Genomic DNA, 18890 nt, shown 5'->3' with positions numbered 1-18890 from the left:
ACTGATTCAAATTACACAACATTCCCAGTTAAGGTGTCCTCCTTGAGTTTGTAAACTGAGCTTTCCTGAGGTAGAAATCCATTATAAATATACTACATAGTCTGCCACAGGAATGCCATGTTTGGTGGGTGTCCTTCCCAACAACTCCCACTGAAGAGACCAAGACCTTGTAATTACAATTTTGGTGATAATGACAGCTTGAAAATGTTCACGGTTATTTAAAATAGGAAGAAGGGGAAGGGGGATGGGATGTATTCGTTTGTCATAGTAATTAGCTTTAAATTTAGGTCCTAACAGCAGAAACACTGCAGGAGCTACAGCCCCAGTACATTTACAGTAGTTCCACCCTAATGTTCCGTTTTGTTTTTTAACTTGTGGAATGTTTGAGGGATATCTTCCAGTTTAATCAGAAACGAGCACTTGTACAAAAATGAGTAGTTTGGAGGCTGGCAAACATCCTGAGTGCAGGCAGGCTATGGCAGGGTGGTACTGGACAGACTTAAAGTGATGTTCTGCGCTAAGTTTACACTGTTTTTCAAAGGGCTTGGCTTTCTGAGTATGCTAAGCCAACTGCAATTTTGTTTAACTTTTGCGGCTAGTCCGCAGTTTATGTAATCTTTGCTTAGGATACAGCTCAATTTTGCATGATGTATGTCATTTGTCTCAGGACAATGACTGAATATGCTCCCTGATTGCTTGTGTAACCACCTTATCCATTATATTGTTTTATTTTTTGAAAACAAAACATAAAAACCTAAATAGGGGTTGCGCCAGAGAAAACAAATGCCGAACAGTCTATAAAGATAGTAATTGAAAAAGCTTGCATTCTTATTAGACAAAGTTTTCTGAGAGATTGAGAAAGGTCTATAGGATCTTCGAGCTTCTATAGCCTAATTGTAGAGGCGTCTCCATGGCAGCGGTTGTAAACAAGATATCACGAAACCTGTGAAGATCTAATACAATTAATAGTTTCCCCCATATTACAATTAAGAAGTATGCCGAAGAAAAAAGCAAAGACAGGAAAGGCAAAGGGGAAAGGGTGAGCTGTAATATAATTATAAACTTCCAACTTTTATATGCAACTTTTTATAAAGCGTTGTAGAGCTAGGTAGCTAATATTGCTAGCTAGCCAAGTTAGCTTAATTACACAGCAATCAAACTTTAGCGTGTTAGCTAACGCTAGCTAGCAACTTAGCTAGGCTGTGTCTGTGTTTCCCCTCACCAGTATTTCCACCTGTCCATATTTTCCCATTTATCTAGAAAAGCAAAGAAGGAAGGCAAACAGGAGTCCAGACCGGACAAGGAGTGTGATATAGAGAGGGCTAAAGCTAACGCGGCCCTGTGGGAGGCCAGGCTGGATATGACGGAGTGTTCACGGGTGGAATACCGAGAAGCTACGCGCCAGCTAGCCAGAGCAAACGAGGAGCTCACAAATCAGCAGTACAGATCTGAAAGGGACACAGTTGACATAATCGGATTTCTGAAGAAAAAGGACCTTGACAAGGAAGCAAAGGTTTGTTCCGAGTCTTGCGAGGTGACGTTCGCACGTTTACGAATAGTTATTTGAATTATGTTATTTTTCCAGTGTCACTCGCCCCGTGCCCCAATGTCATGGCAACCACACACCTTATCATCGTAATACGGTGAACGATGATTATATCACTCTGCTTCATCTCTACAGATTGCAGCATTGGAAGAAGAGCTAAAAGATCAGAAATCACAAGCCTTACAAGAAAAAGAGCTCGTAGTAAGTGCCCACAGGCCTATCCCCAGATGAAATAGCAGTTGTGTGTTTAGCCGTTAGATATAAACATAACAACCACGTTCCAAGAACAGGGAGTGACTTGACAGTTTGCTACAAGCAGGTAGGCTTTTGGCACAGAGCGTGTTTAGATGACCAAAGCGAAGAATATTCAGTGGACAGTTTCCTGCCCATCATAATATATAAAGTATTACTAGGTGGCTTACTTGCACCTGCAATAAACACAGAATCTCACAAATATTTATCTAAACGAAGTTTATTCTATTCCAATTATACACATATAATGCTTGCTTACTTAAAAAAACAAACAAACAAACGAACAAACAAAGCAAGCATAAAACGTAATGAGCCCCAACATTCACAGTCATATGACTAATTAAAATCGATGTACCCTTGGTACATCGGCGTCAGCCAGTGTGTGTGTGTGTGTGTGTGTGTGTGTGTGTGTGTGTGTGTGTGTATATATATATATATATATATATATATATATATATATATATATATATATATATATATATATATATATATAGGGTCATGTGTCTTAGGGTTTGTTGGTAGCAAATTACAGATGTGACCGCAACGTTATTATGTTGATGAAAGCATTTTATTTGCCTAGTTGTTGAACAAGAATGCATTGCAGTTTTTTAAAGTGCAATTCCAAACGGTAGCTATCCAGAACACTCACAACAGCAAGAGTCCTGCTGACATGTTTTACTTTAAAGTGAGAAAATGCACTGCTTTAGTCAACAGCTGTTTTCCATTTGTCATCTCTTACTTCATGTGGGTAAAAATGGGTCCCAATAAGTGTTGGGCAAAAAAAAAAAGGCTTGGTCTGGACAAAGTTACAACATCCCCTGTTTAGACACTCATGGCAATGGCACATTTGCCCATGTAACATTATTCTGGAAAATACATTATTGTGGTGGATTCAGATGTGATTTCAAGTCCAGCCCCATTTGTACTCCCTGCAATGTGATAAAACACTTCATCTTGAAAAAGGACTGTTAATGGAAACCCTCTAGCACTCACAGAGAGTTAAAAGAAAAACCATCATGGGTCTCTGTTCCCCCTGCTTGTTTAAATGGTTTGACATGTGACTGAGCCCAGGGAGAACATCAGTAAGCCAGAGTGTTATTTCAGCGAGGTTTTTCCAGTTGTTCATTTGTGCCCCTGCCATTTTGTGACAGAAAAACAGCGTATCTTGATCAAAGAAGAGAAGCAAAGAATGAAATACCGCTGGACCTGCAAAGTTCTACATGTATGATGCACATTAGCTAATTACAGTTCTGTGTGTTCAGTTTTGTCTTCTCATACATTGTGGTCTACAATGTTGTTTTCACCTGCATCAAATAGCAAGTGACCTATGTCAAGTCACAGAAAGTGTGTTTTGTGTTCCTAGTATGCTGATCACTAGCTTTGTGTGATAATGTACACTAAAAAGTACTATATATGACATTGGAGCCAACCTGAGCTCTGAATTTTATATGACCATTATGTCAATAGAAAACGTGTTAGAAGGTCACATTTGCTGTTTTATAACAACTGACCATTTTACAGTTTTAACACACTATCGTCGTTTCTCAAGCAAGTTCCAGTTGTTTTACTGGCAAAGCTGCTCTGCATTTTGGAGCAAACTAATCTAAGCCCTGTGTAACCAGTATGCAACCCATACATGGCAAGAGGCACATGGTCAAACAGCTGATTCATAACATTTGGCTCACAAGCTTGTAATGCATGGATATGCAGATCTCTAAATAGCTCCAGTTGCTGGTATTTTGTTCTGGTAGGAAGCCATGGATGCTTTGGTCTGCATGTAAAGACCATGGGCCATACACACTTTCTAATTCTTATCCCAGCGGTCATAGGCCTGCCATTCCAGAGTAGCGCTGTACATACAAGTCATTTCTCAGAAAACCAGTCCTCCCTTCTAAGCTCAACCACTGCCTGGAAAACTAAACTGCTTTTGTCAGCCCTGTTATCATGCTTGTTGGGCGGCTGACCGCTGATCCGTTGGTATTGATTGGCTTTTGCAGGTTGCAGAGTACATGCTGAAGATTAACGAACTGGAAGAGAAGTTTAAGAAGAGATCCAGTGAGTTCAGCATGATTCAGGGAGAACTAAGGACCATCAAGGAGTTCCACAAAAAGAAAGCCCAGATGGAGCAAGACCTGAGCACTGTGTAGTATTAAACAATCTAATATAAGTTTATGCAATTTAGTGTGAATATAGTTTTAAAATAAATATTCTTAAAGCCATATGGCTACTCTGAGACATAGACATATGATAATACCAATACCAATAATTGTTAAAATATTAATTTTACTATGGCCAGTGGTTGACAGTCAATCTCCAGAGAATTGTTTTGTCAAAGGGAAGAATATCCATTCATGCTGTGGGATAGGCTGCATCTTCTGAAAATGTCTCTAGGTGACATCACTTATCCATTGGCTCACCAGGACTTGGAGCAGCTGTAAAATCCTAGTGGTTTCACACATTGTCAGTAGCTCCAATGCGCATTTAATTGGGAAATCCTCGATTACATTTTACAGATGAAAGAGAATATGTATGTTGCTGACCGTGAGCACAAGGAGAATCTTGCAAGAATGGAACACAAATTCTTTACTGAGAAGGTATGTGTACAAGATCTGTGGGAAAAAATTACTTTGTGATAAATGGAAATACACATTTTTTAAAAAAATGAGTGAATCCCCAAAAGACTGCACAGTTACTCCTAATCCTTCCTCCCTCCAGGTTCGCTTAGAAAAGGAGGCTGAGCAGAGAATTGCCCGGCTAGCAGAGCGAGCCCACAAAGAGGCAATTGTGTGAGTCCATCTCTGTCCGTCTTTCCTTCCTTACCTCCTTCCAATTACAGGCTAATTTTACTCTTCAAACTGCACCGTTACACAGTGAAAGAAAATAAATAACCTTTGCAGAAAAACAAGGAGACCACAATACAGTTATTATCATTATCATGACCACAATACAGTTTTTCTCTTGGAGATAGTATACATCACCTAAGCCAATGATTATATCTTCAGCAAAGGAGATTGTTCTGCAAGAAGTGTGTATGAACAACTTCATGTCTAAACGTGCATGTATATGTACAAGTATATGTTTTTCACAGCCACAGCAATAGCCATATGTTAGCTTTGCTTGATTAGTTTACCAGAACAATGGCAGCAAACCTAATTATCTTGCTGGTTGATGTGGCACTGAGGTGGCGAGTGTTGTAGCCAGCATGTTTCCTTTTTATAGTATTTCCACAGGAACAGTCCTCCACTTGCTTCCCCAGGCCAAGCACCTGAGGTCAACCTAATTCAATTCAATGAGTCACAGCTAAGTCGACTGAGAATGAATGAATGCAGTTCTTCAGAACTGTAGAGCTGTGGATGTTTTAAAGCAGTTTTAGCCATACCATCACTTGGCCAGTCCTTTGACACTTTTTTGATGTCATAGTCAGTTTACGCTGATCATATGCAGATGACACTGCCTTTATTGAGACCACGTGTGAGTGTTCAGTTTCGTTGTGATTCTGACAAAAGGTGCAGGTATAGCTTTCAAGCTCCTAAACAATGTACACTTCAGCCAGAGCAGGATGGGGCCCCCCTTTGAGGATGGGCAGGATGGGGCCCCTGCTTTGTTACAACAACTGTTGTAAAAAGCGTCATATAAGTAAATTTGATATTTTTCTTCTCTCCTGCTCGATCTCCACAGGCAGCTGGATGGTGCGTCACGCTCTGTGTTCAAAGAAAACGTGCGTTTAAATGAGGCACTGGGCTACCACCTGAAAGAGGTGGAGGAACTGAAGAGGATCAATAAAACCCTAGTGGAGGAGAATGCCTCCCTAACTCTGAATGAGGTACTACCATTTTGTAGGTCAGCCTCCATCACTGCCTTACAGTACAAACCACCAGTCTTTTTCTACTTTCGTAATAAGGCATGCACTATTGAAACATCATAAATATTTAGTTCCATCAACTTATTTTTTCCTCCCCACAAATTCTAGAAATGCTCTAGGTAACATGCACTGAAAGACATATAGGCCCCTGAAGGGGTTCCCCAGAAAGGCCTCTCAAAGCCCCCTCTGTGTCCAATGCCAGACCGCTACCTTCTTATTTTAGATAATGGGGTTATTTGACAGCTTATGAGGACTGGAGACCTTCCCAGTGTCTTCTGAGAATAAATGCCCTCAAAATGTAATTAAAGAAACAACTATATTTAGTGGTGCACAAGTTACTGAAGTCACAAATTGAGCTCTGAAAAGCATGACTAGTAACAGCTCACGCTCATGCCAGGATATCCTGTCCGAGCCAAAAATGACACATCAGACAGAGAGAAGCTACCATCAGCAATAACGAGTGGCTGAATGAAGTTTATAGACATTTTCTTATTCTGGTAGTTCCTGATCTCTGATGGGTTATGCCCCCTGCTGCTGCCCATGTTTATTTGCACTGGGCTATGTGTTTGAGTTCTCCTGTAGAAGCACATTCTCCTCACCTCCACTCCAGGAGCCAGTCTCCTGTCTCCCTGTGGCCTGGCACACAGCATACTTTCCATGGCTGGGCCCAACACACTCCTAGTGTTCCCTCTGGCCTGCCGCTGACAAACACATTTGATGGACACCTTCATTGTGAGCCGAAGGGCATAAGCGTACTTGATTTCACAGATACACGCCAACCCCAGAGACTAGACACGTAAACATAACTTGTATAGACGAGTACACACGAGCTGCCGGCGGCTGTCCAGCCCGGTGGCTGTTGGGCCCTGGTCAGCTGACTCCCTCCCCCCCACAGGAGACGAGCAAGCTGAGGCTGAACGAGAACGCAACGCAGCTGGAGGCACGGCGACGCGAGATCTCCGAGCTCAGGGAGAAGGTGTCCACGCTGGAGCAGGCACTGGCTATCATGGAGGCTGAATTCGAGCGGGAGCGGGCAGGGGCACGAGAACGAGCCATGGTGAGCACGCAGGCCAGTGGCATGGAGCTGGAGAAGCTCCAGAGGGTGCTGGCGATGCGCGAGCGCGAGATGAGCCGCGTGAAGCGGCTGGCACGCGACATCATCGAGCAGCGCACTCAGCTCGAGCTCTTCTTCCATGAAGCTCTGGCTCAGGTGAAGCAGGAGATCATCAGCAGTCGGCTCCAGTACAGGTACGCACCAAATGCAGGCGTGCCACCAAACTGCAGCAGAAACGTTCACAAGCACGACTGGCTTCAAAAAACCTGATAATTAGTGCTGTCAAAAAGAGATGTTAAGAGATATTGTCCCATTTAAACTGGCAGTATGCTTTCTGGCACAATGTATACAGACAGAAGGCGATGGAGGCGTATCGCAGAAGGATGAATGATGCACGGTTGGGGAGGAATGAGTACCCTCGCATACGAACCTTTAACAAGGTGCCCCACAGCACCAACAGTGTTTACACTGACCTGGAAGAGGCTGAGAAATGGTGAGTTAGGCATTGCAAGAGATGTCAAAGTGAGAGGTTTGAGAGAGGTTTCTCCAAAAAATGCTTAAAGCATTTTCAATCTAAATCGCATATAATTTTACACACAATTTAAGACATGATGCTATGACATTAAATACTGCTATCAGATGCATCTGCTTTGTATAGCACTGAACACATCAAGCCAAACGAGGCAGTTACAGTTGCACCACTCACAAGTTGTAATGCTAAGGGAAACAGGGTCTTACACGTAATTATGATTAGCTCCTAAAACACTGCATCCTAGGAGCAACCTGCCGAGTTTGAAGGTGGACATCTCTGAACTGACCTGGGAGCAGAAGGAGAGGGTACTACGGCTGCTCTTTGCTAAAATGAATGGTTTGAAAACAAGGTAAAGTCTATTACTATTTAGTATTTTACATTGTTATAGCATATAAAGTCTTCCAAGTCCCACAGATCTATAAAGGAGATGTTGCTTACAGCTTTGACAAATAAGTGCTGATGTTAGCCATTGGAAATAAATGCAATCCCACATCCTCAAATATAGACTGCTACAAATATTAAATACTATAAATGCTTTCCTGTAGTCATGCTTGCAGTATACGGCATCTAGAGTAGCAGTAATTAACCACAAGTTTACTGGCAGTCATCATACAACTCTTCACAAATGTCAAAGATGTCTGCACCATAGTGGAAAAAATCACAGCGCATGGTGAATTTTCCTTTCATAAAAAGATTATATCTTTAAACACAGGCACATGGCACCAGGTTCATCCTTTGCCCCTTCCTATTTCAAATTATAACCCACTGATTTTGGAATAATTGATAAAATACCTGCAAAGATGAAAAGTCCCTATTAAGCCCAATATTTCACACAGAGATTCAGTTATTTAAGGATTATATAAGGGTTCGGCACTAGAGACTGAACAGTTTGTTAGCAGACACTTCTGCTTGGGACAGCTACCCAGCTGTGCTGTGTGGATAGCCAGGACCAGGGAGTAAAAATAAAAACGTGCCCAGTGCAAGAGCCATCTGGCTGCAGCACCCGAACCTCCTGCCTGCTTTCACGTGCGCACGGCCACTTGTTTAGCACATCCGAAGCACTTGCGGTTCTCTGGAGACAGCTGGAAAACATCTCTCCAGAGGAAAAATGTAGAACAAGAGGCAGAATTAAGAGTAGGAAGCAGGCGTGGCTGGACAGACGGACGGACGGACGGACGGATGGATCAATGAATGGAGTGGAAGGTATAGAGGAGTGTGTACTCACACTCTTTCACTAACATCATGTTAGCTAATTAGTTTGGGGCGGAGGAACTTGAAATACTCCTGTATGGCTATATGCCTGATAACTATTGCAACAGGTGCCAATCAGAGCATGTTTTTGGTAGATTTGCATTGCCTCTTTATTTCTCACACAGGAAAACAGCGCAGCCTCTGTTAGCATCATGCGAGAGGGAGCAGGGTGACGTTGAGACAGAGTGAGTCTGAAGCAGGCCAGAAGATCCAGCAGTTTCTTTGCAAAGCAGCTGAATGATTTAGTTGTTACATATTCAGATGAAGGAATATCATCACCATTAGATAATTTTTCAGGTGTCATTTAACAGCTTGGTATTTTTTCAGTTTTGCCTCACAACAGTAAATACCACACTTCCATGTTCCTTGTTTGTCTTCCACACAGGGCTACAGAGAAGGAATCGCACATGACCTTCGTAACTCAGGCAGCGGTGTGCAACATGTCCAACCCTAGTGGCCTGCCAGACTTACAGACCATCTAAAATGTGGTCACATGATCCAATGATCATGTGAAACCATAATCACATAAATATCACCAAGGTTCTTTAGTGAATTTCCCAGCAGAAGTTATTTTCTTTGCTATAGAAAGAACCAGCATCTCAACCACAAATTATGCTGTGCAGGGACACAAAGACAGGGACATCAGAAATCCAGAGACATTCAGGAGTGGTCCTTGGTCAATTAAACTGAAAAAAAGTGATGATATAAAGTACTGCAGTGTTTGTGTTATCTTACTGAAATTGTGCATTTCCCCTTTCGTTTCCAACATACATTAAAACAGGCAAGAATGACAAAATGAAATTGGTATTCAGTTTAATTTACTTCAAGCTGACTGGTGAGGCACAGTGATGAGCTCTCACTAATACCTTCCTGTCTCTCCCATCTGGCCATCACCATATTCTTAAAACGTACATATAATCAAGCAGAGAAAACAGACCATTCTTTTATTAGAAAATCAAAACTGGGAAGACATGCATTTGAGGAAGGTGAGCTTTTAGTTCCTGGGGCTGCAAGTGAGTGGTTTTTTGCATTGTGTGTAGCTGCAACTGTAGACGGACTGTAGACCATCTGCTGCCACATTTACGGTATTTAGGCCACGCCTTTAATCCATAGCAATTTACAATTTGAGTATAACTTGAGCAATTGAGGATTCAGGGCCTTGCCCAAGTAAGCCAAGTAGTTAAGTAGCCCAAGTGACATTACAAAGTACTTTCTTCCACCAAAAGTTAAATGCTTAACCTGTGTTAAAATGAATAGAAACCTGTGCTTAATCTGAAAATACCCATCTGTACATTAGCTTGAAAGCTTGGGGTGCACAAAATTGGACCTATATTACAACTCAACGTCCCATGGTCGGCATGGTAACAGCTGGAGATTTCAAGGTGGCGTCCTCTGCCTTCCACTGTGAAGTGACAGTTTTGATCTGTGTGTAGAACTGAATTCCCTGTGGAGGCAAAAGGACCAAGCACTCAACCCTACTGCAAACACTGAGTCAGTAACGTTAGTCATCCATGTCTTGCTAATACCATTCTGAAATAAGAATGAGCTCACATGATAAACAGCGGTTAGAAATCATGCGTTTACCAGTACAATAAACCATTCCTTCAATCATCTTATTCACAACAATCTGTTTGTTCAAAACAAACCTGTTTGTTCAAAACAAACTTGCAGGCCAAAAATCATTCGAACATTAAACATTAGAGGTCACATCAAATAGGCATGGCCTACCTTTATAGAATCCAGTGTTACAATGCCTTGTTCACTAATCCAAGTACATGATGTCTTAACACCTGTGTAGTTTGGAATTATGTTACGTTAGTGTGCCATGTCGGACTACTTACTTGCTTGCCATAGAAGTTGGTATCTCCCCTGAAAGAGGCCCTGGATCCCGTGAAGGAGAACATGGGAAGGGGGACAGGGATCGGTACATTCACTCCGATCTGGAAAAGGCAGCACATAAAGCACAGCAGTGAGAAGCAGACACCCTGCTCCCCCCAGCTGCCCCAAGGCTGCCCTTACCCCTATCTGCCCTGTGCCAGACACTCACACCACGACGTCAGCTAAGAGAACAGCGCAACTGTCAAACGCAAACACGCCCGTCTCAGCTGTACATTATACAGTGCCATGTCAATCACGGGGTGGTGGGGGAGGGCGGATGCTAACACCATAGGTTAGCACTTAGCTGCTTCTTCAGCATGCTAGCTCAGCCTCATGACGTTTGCGTCTAAAAACAAAAGCTTGGATCAGGCAATGGTCAACAGTAATAAAATGCCAACTGCACCCATATGTATGACAACTCTAATTTCAAATTGTTTTTCTCTTCTCACTCATTTGCTAGAGAATGTAACGTTAGTCACTCTACAGATAAACTCACTCAACGTTGACCGTTTTAACGATCGTGGCATCAAACTATACATTGCTGCTGAGCTCTGACTGTTGTGTATGGAAAGTGCTGAACAAGCAGCTCATTCAGTGACAACACAAAGCTGAAACCCACAACTATTTGTTTGTGTGCCTGCTGAGAAAAGCAATGCATGCAGAGGATAACTAAACAAAACGTGTTCCTTGGGGTGGGTGAAGACTGGAAACTGGCACAGGTACTTAATGTTGGAGAAGGCAGCTGTAGCAGTTTGGTGGGGAAAGAGAAAAGAGCAGGCCCTTATAGTGTGCATGGGGGTTTTGGTTGGTGGCTCGGCACGTGAACCCCTGCGCCCCTCCGCCATCTGAATCGCAAACACATGGCCCAGCTGCAGGCCGCACACAAAAACAAACGGGGCAGGGACAGTCCGTTTTTACACAACCCCCAGGATAAACAGGTTGCGAGGAATCCCTTTTGAGTGCCGTTTCAGACCCCGAGCTTCACCAGCAGAATATTTGAGTGGTGCCGTGTTTTGATTAAATAGCACATATTTGCTGTGGGCTATTTGGAGTGTGCTTGTTTCAAGGCGAGTCGAGGGCTTTTTTCCCCCTTGGGTTTTTAGTCAAGGTAAACAAGGCAGTCCTTGCCATGGAAAGCCAATTGTTTTTGCAGGCATGTTTGGACCAGAGCTTGTATTGCACTCTGTGTCAGATATGGTAGTAGCGGATAGGACAGTTCAACTCTATTTCCCTGCTGTGGGTTAGGGAAGAGGCACCAAAGGGATTTTACACATTATATTTACATCATGTTCCAATATTGACTCTTGTGGACTGCCTGGAACGTTTCACCTAGGGAGGCCCTGTCAGGAAGTATAAAACATGTACCGATATATTAATGTTAAAAAAAAAAAAAAAAAAAGTTTCTGGGGATGGCAAAAGTTATTTTTTGTAATGCAGTTTTAAAAATTGGTCATGCTTCTCTAAGAAAGATGATATAGCACTATGTTTATAATTTAGAAAATGTGAGCTAATTATGGAAATGTCATCGGGAATTGCAGAGTAAAACTCACTGCAAGGCAAAGGTTTCTCACCTGGCCAACATCCACCTCATTAGTGTATTTGCGGGCTACGGCTCCATTTGTGGTGAAGATAGCAGTTCCATTGCCATATGGGTTTTTATTGATGATTTTTATGGCTTCATCCAGGTCATCAGCTTCTAAAACCACTAGTACAGGTCCAAAGATCTCTTCTTTATAACACTTCATCTCACTCTGGGAGTCAGAGAGAGGGCCAAGGATTAGATGCTGAGAACTGGACATTGAGAAGTTTAACACAGCAGTTTCTGACCAACATACAAATGATCAACAATTAATTATTCTGGCAAATATAGCAGCAAAATTAGTATTATTTGCCCTTTTCAGAGTCAAAGGTAGTAATGGGTCTCACTGTGACATTGCTGATTATGGTGGGTCCCACAAAGTTGCCGTTCTCATAACCTTTGACTTTCACGTTCCTGCCATCTAGTAGCAGTGTGGCACCCTCATCCACACCACTCTGGATGAGCTGGTGAACCCGGCCCTTGGCCTGAGGAGAGATGAGGGGCCCGAGGTCTGCGCCTGGCTGGTCACCTGCCATTAGGGAGGACAAGAAAGTCTACATGTCTTCACATGGCCTTAAAGAAAAAAAATGTTAAAAAATAAACAAATAAAAAAATAATAATAATAATTTCAGGTTTTTCACAATCTATCAAAATGCAATGACTCGCACAGCTGTACAGGGTCTTCTGACTTATGTCACCAGGATAGATCATATTAACTAACAAATGTCATGTGTTTGTGACTCAGTCAAATTTCGATAAACTCAAGTGAGAAACTCAAATTCTCCCACTGCCCAAAATCTCCTGTTTTACTCAAATGTAAGTCAAGTTGGGGAAAATGTTATGACTTCCGTTTCCCTTTAAGTGGATTAAGCTGGATGAATTTGGGACATGAGAGAGGAGAAAAGAAAAGGAAAAAAATTTAAAAAAAAAAAATCACAATAATTGTTGCCTTCTTCGTCAGTCCTTAAGGCACAGTAGTGAAAAAGGGAACTGGATTTTGGAGGCTCCCTGTCTATGTCTCTGCACACATGACTCTGCTCTCTGAAGGCTGCCTCTCTGAGGACTGTTTGGGGGTTTTGGTGGAGCCGCTGCACCACAGCGCAGCGCTTCTGCATACATAAAATTTCATCTTTCAGTTGCTGTAAACATTTTGACAGCCTACGCCGCTTTCTGATCTGCCCGCACCACAAACAGGGTTTCAAATTTGTGGCATGAGGGAGTTTAACTGTGCCTCTCCCCTCGGGCTGGGCTGAATCTGGAGCTGGGACGCTCAGGAAGAGCTGTGGTCGTCAAGGCCTGGGTGGTCTACTGGGACACGTCGAGAAGGATAAAACCCATCGCATGGATATATGATATACAGAAGAGAGCGAAAGAGGCCCGAAAGCAGAGAATGAGGACAGTGATGTAAGCAGGAATGCCATCAGCAAATGGAGAGAGAGACGCGCGCACACACACACACACAGAAAAAACAATGGGAGTGTGAAGAGCAGAACCATAAGACATTCTTGCTCATCGCAAACACTGTAGATGGCACATACAGCAAGGCACGCTTAAATCCGACCCGAGTGCGCACCTGCATTGACGCGTAGCTTCTTGGTCCTCTCCACTAGGTCAGGCAGCCAGCCGCGTGCGTCCCCGACGAGGATGGCCGTGGACAGCGCCATGCAGCGCTGCCCGGCTGCCCCGAACGCCGCGCCCACCAGCTGGTTCAGAGTGTTCTCTTTGTTGGCGTCGGGCATCACCACGCCATGGTTCTTCGCCCCCTATCCAGCAGCATGGGACACAAATGCCATCAGTCCTGCAGTTACCCTCAGGGAAGAAGACAACACTCACATATCCGTTTGTGTGTGTTAGGACATATCCAAACTCGAAATCCATAGCATCTGTTGTAGAGTGTTTTTTATTTTTTATTTTTAATTTTTATTTTTTTGTCTTTCTACATCTTTCATGCTTACAGTGATGCTCATCAGATCTAAATTCAATGTTATATATTAAAACAGAAATTTACGCACTGGCAGAAAATACAGTTCAACGATTGTAGCTGTTCTCTGCATAAGAAATCTGACCTGTTCCCCTTCTGAGCATGTGCCTTTTGCAAAATTAATTTACAGACGTGCTTGCAATACCCTTGAACATCATTTAAAAATCTAGCTTTTAAACAAACTGAACCATGTTGTCATTCATCAACATATATACCCTTTATAAATATGCCAAGAAACATGATGACAATAACCAAGCTAATTCAATTTAAAACACAAAGTGCTGAAAATACCGCCAACATGCATTTTCCTACTAATTACAGGAAAATGTGATCATTTACTGCTTTCCATCATTTCTGAAACCGCTCATTACTTTTGACTGCTGGTTCCATTTCCAATCTGCAATATCTGTACTGAATGTACTCATTTTAACATTCGGTTCATGCACTCGCATGCCATGATGTGCAGTTAATGTCATTCCCAATTTCCTCACCAACTGCTGAATCAGACACAGTGCAGACACTTTAAGCCTTGGGTAGAGAGCAGGTGGCTGGGGGCACTTCTTCTATTTCCTAACTGATGCTGCCACCCGCTGGTAGGAACTGGAAGATTAGTGCGGATAGGCCTGCTGGGTGGGGCCAAAGTTTTCTTCATTTCTACAGTCCTACATGTGACAGATCTCAGAGTTCATGCATCTGCCTGTAATGTTTATGGCCAAGCTGTTGTCCAAGAGATTGTTTCTAGGACCGAGTTTGGTTTCTCCTAAGGGAGGCGAGTGTGTGCAGTGTGCAGCACTGACCATGTTAGACTGCACTCTTTTGCCATTCTTGGAGCCTCTCTCATAAATGTACTCTCCTGCCTGGTTGGAGCCCACAAAGCTGATGGCCTTTATCGCAGGGTGATCACAGATGAAGTTCACAGCTGCAAAAACAGATGAAACCCAACACTGCATATGAAGCGATCCTCATATGGACTCCACTCCGATGAGGTTTCGGGGAGTCAAACAGCACCCCCACTACACAACATGGACACAAGTGACACTTCCTCCCAAACATCTCTACTAATCACCATCAACGATAACTGTTTCATGCAGTTACTTGGAAAAAGGTCTCAATTTGTTAAATAAAGCAAAAGTATTTTTAGTTGCAGAACCTTAACACAAAATGAGTTAGCCAGCAATCCAGTGAATTTGTCCAGTACTGCCCCGTGACTGTCTGTACCGTCGTGCTGGCCATGGATGATGTTGAGCGTGCCGTCCGGGGCACCGGCGTCCTGCAGGAGCTTGGCCAGCATCATGGCGCAGCTAGGCACGCGCTCGGACGGCTTCAACAGGTAGGTGTTCCCGCACACCATGCCCATGGGAAACATCCACAGCGGGATCATGGCAGGGAAGTTGAAGGGAGTGATGCCCGCGCACACCCCGATGGGCAGCCGGTAGGTGTAGGTGTCCATGTCTTTGGTAATGGAGGGCAGCGTCTCACCCAGCATGAGGGAGGTGATGCTGCAGGTGTGTTCTACCACCTCTGTAACCAGGGAGAGATGCACTCAGGCTTAGTTGATTTATTGCTGCCTGCACTGCACAGGATTGAATCGTTACTACAGGCTGACACTTAAGTTAGACTAGAACATAGAGGTGGATGAGCTATGAGAGGAAGATGTTCTCCAGAGACTGACACACTCAGTGTTCATCCCTGCCATTTGGAAGATGATCTGAAAAGACTCACGCAGCCCCCGGAACACGTCGCCCTCAGCGTCTGCCAGCGTTTTGCCCTGTTCCCGAGTGATTTCCTTAGCCAGCTCTTTCTGCACCATTGCACACAAATAAATAAAACATTCCCAGGAAAAGGCAGCGACAGAACAGTCTCTGGATTTTGAACTGAGGTCCTTTTCAGAGCTCAGCTGTATCATTTTAACAAGTACCTAGTAATTCATCATCAAGGTATTTTCTCCGTTAACCAGAGAGGTACTAATCCTAAAATGTCAGGCAAAGTCTGCTCTGCACTGCACACAGGACTTACAATGTTGTCTTTAATTAGCTGCTGGTAGCGGAGAAAGACCTGCTGGCGGGTCAAAATGGAAGTGTCAGACCAGGCATGATAGGCCCGTGAGCAGGAGTCCACGGCAGCCAACATCTCCTCCTGCGTGGCCTTGGGCACGCGACCAATCACCTCGTTAGTGGCCTGGGCAGAGGTGAGGAACAGACACACATGATCATCCACTGCAGATCATCCTTTTTTAACTGTGTACTGGATTGTACTAAAATCAAACAATATTCTCCATAACCGTTAAAACAGTTGAAAGTGAAAGCTGGAACACGCAGATTACTAGTTTCCCAGACCTACATTACACCTAAGCCTTGCCCAAAAATACCCTTGCCGTGGCTGCTGGGAAAATAGTAATTCACACTTGGCGCTACAGTTTAGCCAATAACTAGGCTTAATCTATACGTCTGAAACTTGTCCGTAGAGTTCACAGGATTAAACTAACACCTGAATGTCCCGAATGCTCCACTAGTGTGCCTGGTCCAAAGCAGGAGAACATAACTTGCCAGTTACAACCTATAGGTGCAGCTTTATCATGTACTCCAAAGGGCACTGTTTCAGCCAATCACTGAAGATGGCCTGTCATTAAGACCTGCACTATCTAGAAAAAGGATTTTCAACACAAACTCCAATAGTTGCCTTATGGCCTCTTCATTTGAATTTCCACTATCCTATCAAACCTAAAGGTTTCACATATGACTAGCCCTTCTGTGTCTGACAGTGGCATCATCACCATTGTGGTACAGTGGTACACTAGTACTGCCTTCACTCCTGAACCACAACACCCAAGTACATGCACGTCAACCCTCAGAACTGCTGTAAATAAACTCAACATGACAAATGTTTACTTTTGGTGAACAAAAACAGAGTACAGAGGCAACAAATATTAGCAAAAGTGCAGTGAATTTCTTTTTTTTTTTTTTTAGAAAATAATGGACTGTGCAGAAAGCTAATGCCTTGTTAAGTGTTAACAGGAAGGTGGAAATTATATCTAGTGTTTGCTTAACTTACTTAATCTACTGTGCCTTTGTCTTAACAAAGCAAATAAAGAGAAAAATCCAAGTAACTAGTTAATAAAAGAGCTTTATTCATATTATTTATATCACCCTCCACTTATAGCAGCTAGATTTTGGTCTTTTTAGTCTTATTATCCTATTAAGTACACTGGCAACAATATACAGTATTTAAATATAATCCTCATTTAAGGTACAGATCCTCTCTTCAGAAATCAACATGTTACTGGCTGTACTCACAGGATTGTGGATGTCCAACCATTCTGAACTCTTGGATTCAACAAACTTCCCATCAATGAACAACTTTGTAGTCGGCTATGGAAGAAAGCATACAGCATACTGATTCTAAACACATTTTCTTTTACAGTGAAGTTTCTTATAATTCTATATTATCCAATGAAAGGCATGCAGCTAATGTATTTATACATTATGAGCTAATGTAGTTATTTATTCATTCATTCATTCTTTTCTCATAAGACTAAAATGGAGATTTGTATGAACTAGAAGTATTTGGTATTCCTGATTTTGATCTACCATACTCTAGAATGTCTACTACAACTAAACTGACATTTCAATGTTTACAGGTACAAATGCTGCAATGCCACATTAGCTCAAATGCAAAAAGGAAAGAGTCTGAGAAAACACGGGCCTGGTGTGAAGAAGCCAGAAGCAGACGGAGGACAAACGAAGTCAAACGTACATGAGCGGTTTTGCCATTCAGTGTAATTAGATAATACAGGGAAAGTAAATATTGACTTGACCGGTGTAATGGTTTGACCTTTAAGCAAACTGTATTCCATATTGTTCCTTCTTGAATCTTCAATCTATGGGCTAAATCTGGAGCAATGTTCATGACCATGTGTGTTCTCTAGATTTTTCTAAATGTTTGTCTCACTCTGGAATCCTGACAGTAGCAATAATATTAAGTCTCAAGCGAAGACATCTACCATCACGAATACAACAGATGATCTACTATAGCTACACCTTCATGCTTTTCTCTCAGATGATCACTTTAAGAAGGTTTGGTGTCAGAGTAACGATGCCATGTACATCAGCCTAGAATTAACATCTATGAAATGAGATTTTATTTACTGCACCATATCCAAGTATTCATTATCTCACTCACCACAGAGGACGAGTAACACATGCGTCCCACCTGAAGAGGTACCTGCAGGAGTATGTTACAAAATGACAAGTCACATGACTAATGCAGTCACCTTCATTTGTTTTATAAAGACAAACATTTAAAAACACTCAGGTATTTACCACGTTTATTTAGCAGAAATTTAAAACGCCATTAAAAAAAAAAAAGTTTTAACAACGTGCAAATCAGCCTCATAAGATCGACCAAAATGTTCCGAGTGTAGTTCTTGGAAGATCTCAAGAAGTCAGTGGTCCGCTAGCAAGGCAACAAACGGTAAACCTAAACGCTCAGAACCTGGAGGTGCGCGGCAGCGTGGGTGGCCATTCCTTTGCCCCAATCATTACGCTAGGTCACGAGGTTACATTGCTTGTGCACCGTTGAATGGGTTTAAAGTATGTTCACTATGCAATATTTTCATAGCTATCCTTATCCACTTTAGTGCAACGAAGGTATAAGTATGCCCACTATGCAATATTTTCAATGGTATAGGCCTAGACACATAGACATGAGAGTTGCACTCCGTAAACGTCCCAAGCCTGCACCCTACTGAAACAACAGTTTTTGCACGCTTTGTGTTCCTTACCCGCCTCGTCAGAAGAGAACGCATTAATGGTGTGGCCATGATGGACGTCGGAGATCGAGGCTGTAAATACCCCGATAAGATGAATCAAGTTCACCCTTTAAATTTTACCTATAAAAAACGCTATCTTTAGAAATGCATGGGTCATAAATGTTGGGCGGCCAGTGATTGGCTACGA

At 42.8% G+C, this 18890-nt stretch overlaps 2 protein-coding genes across 4 annotated transcripts; one reads left to right on the top strand and one right to left on the bottom strand.

Moving 5' to 3' along the window:
- The first annotated feature begins 893 nt into the window (after positions 1–893).
- bbof1a (basal body orientation factor 1a) lies at positions 894–9298 on the top strand. Of its 3 annotated transcripts, XM_081721331.1 has the most exons (13): positions 894–1039; positions 1261–1513; positions 1682–1747; positions 3796–3939; positions 4312–4392; positions 4514–4584; positions 5477–5621; positions 6556–6908; positions 7067–7207; positions 7491–7595; positions 8295–8449; positions 8623–8682; positions 8883–9298. In XM_081721331.1, exons 1-12 carry the CDS (start codon positions 996–998, stop codon positions 8643–8645), a joined length of 1581 nt encoding a protein of 526 aa, XP_081577457.1. In that variant the 5' UTR covers positions 894–995; the 3' UTR covers positions 8646–8682; positions 8883–9298. The 3 variants fall into 3 exon arrangements, with proteins under 3 accessions (XP_081577457.1, XP_026881285.2, XP_026881286.2); XM_027025484.3 differs by lacking the exon at positions 8295–8449; XM_027025485.3 differs by lacking the exons at positions 8295–8449; positions 8623–8682.
- Positions 9294–18870, bottom strand: aldh6a1 (aldehyde dehydrogenase 6 family, member A1). Its single transcript, XM_027025482.3, has 12 exons — positions 18716–18870; positions 18115–18156; positions 17229–17303; positions 15952–16113; positions 15658–15736; positions 15154–15456; positions 14733–14854; positions 13528–13717; positions 12302–12483; positions 11947–12126; positions 10339–10437; positions 9294–9941 (listed from the first exon to the last, which is right to left on the bottom strand). The coding sequence occupies exons 1-12, from the start codon at positions 18752–18754 to the stop codon at positions 9837–9839; spliced, it is 1578 nt and encodes a 525-aa protein (XP_026881283.1). The 5' UTR covers positions 18755–18870; the 3' UTR covers positions 9294–9836.
- Positions 18871–18890: the final 20 nt, after the last annotated feature.

The sequence above is a fragment of the Electrophorus electricus genome, chromosome 10 (assembly GCF_041902795.1).
Source record: "Electrophorus electricus isolate QZ-2024a chromosome 10, ASM4190279v1, whole genome shotgun sequence".
Lineage (NCBI taxonomy): Eukaryota > Metazoa > Chordata > Actinopteri > Gymnotiformes > Gymnotidae > Electrophorus > Electrophorus electricus.
This window is presented reverse-complemented; position numbering and strand designations above follow the sequence as displayed.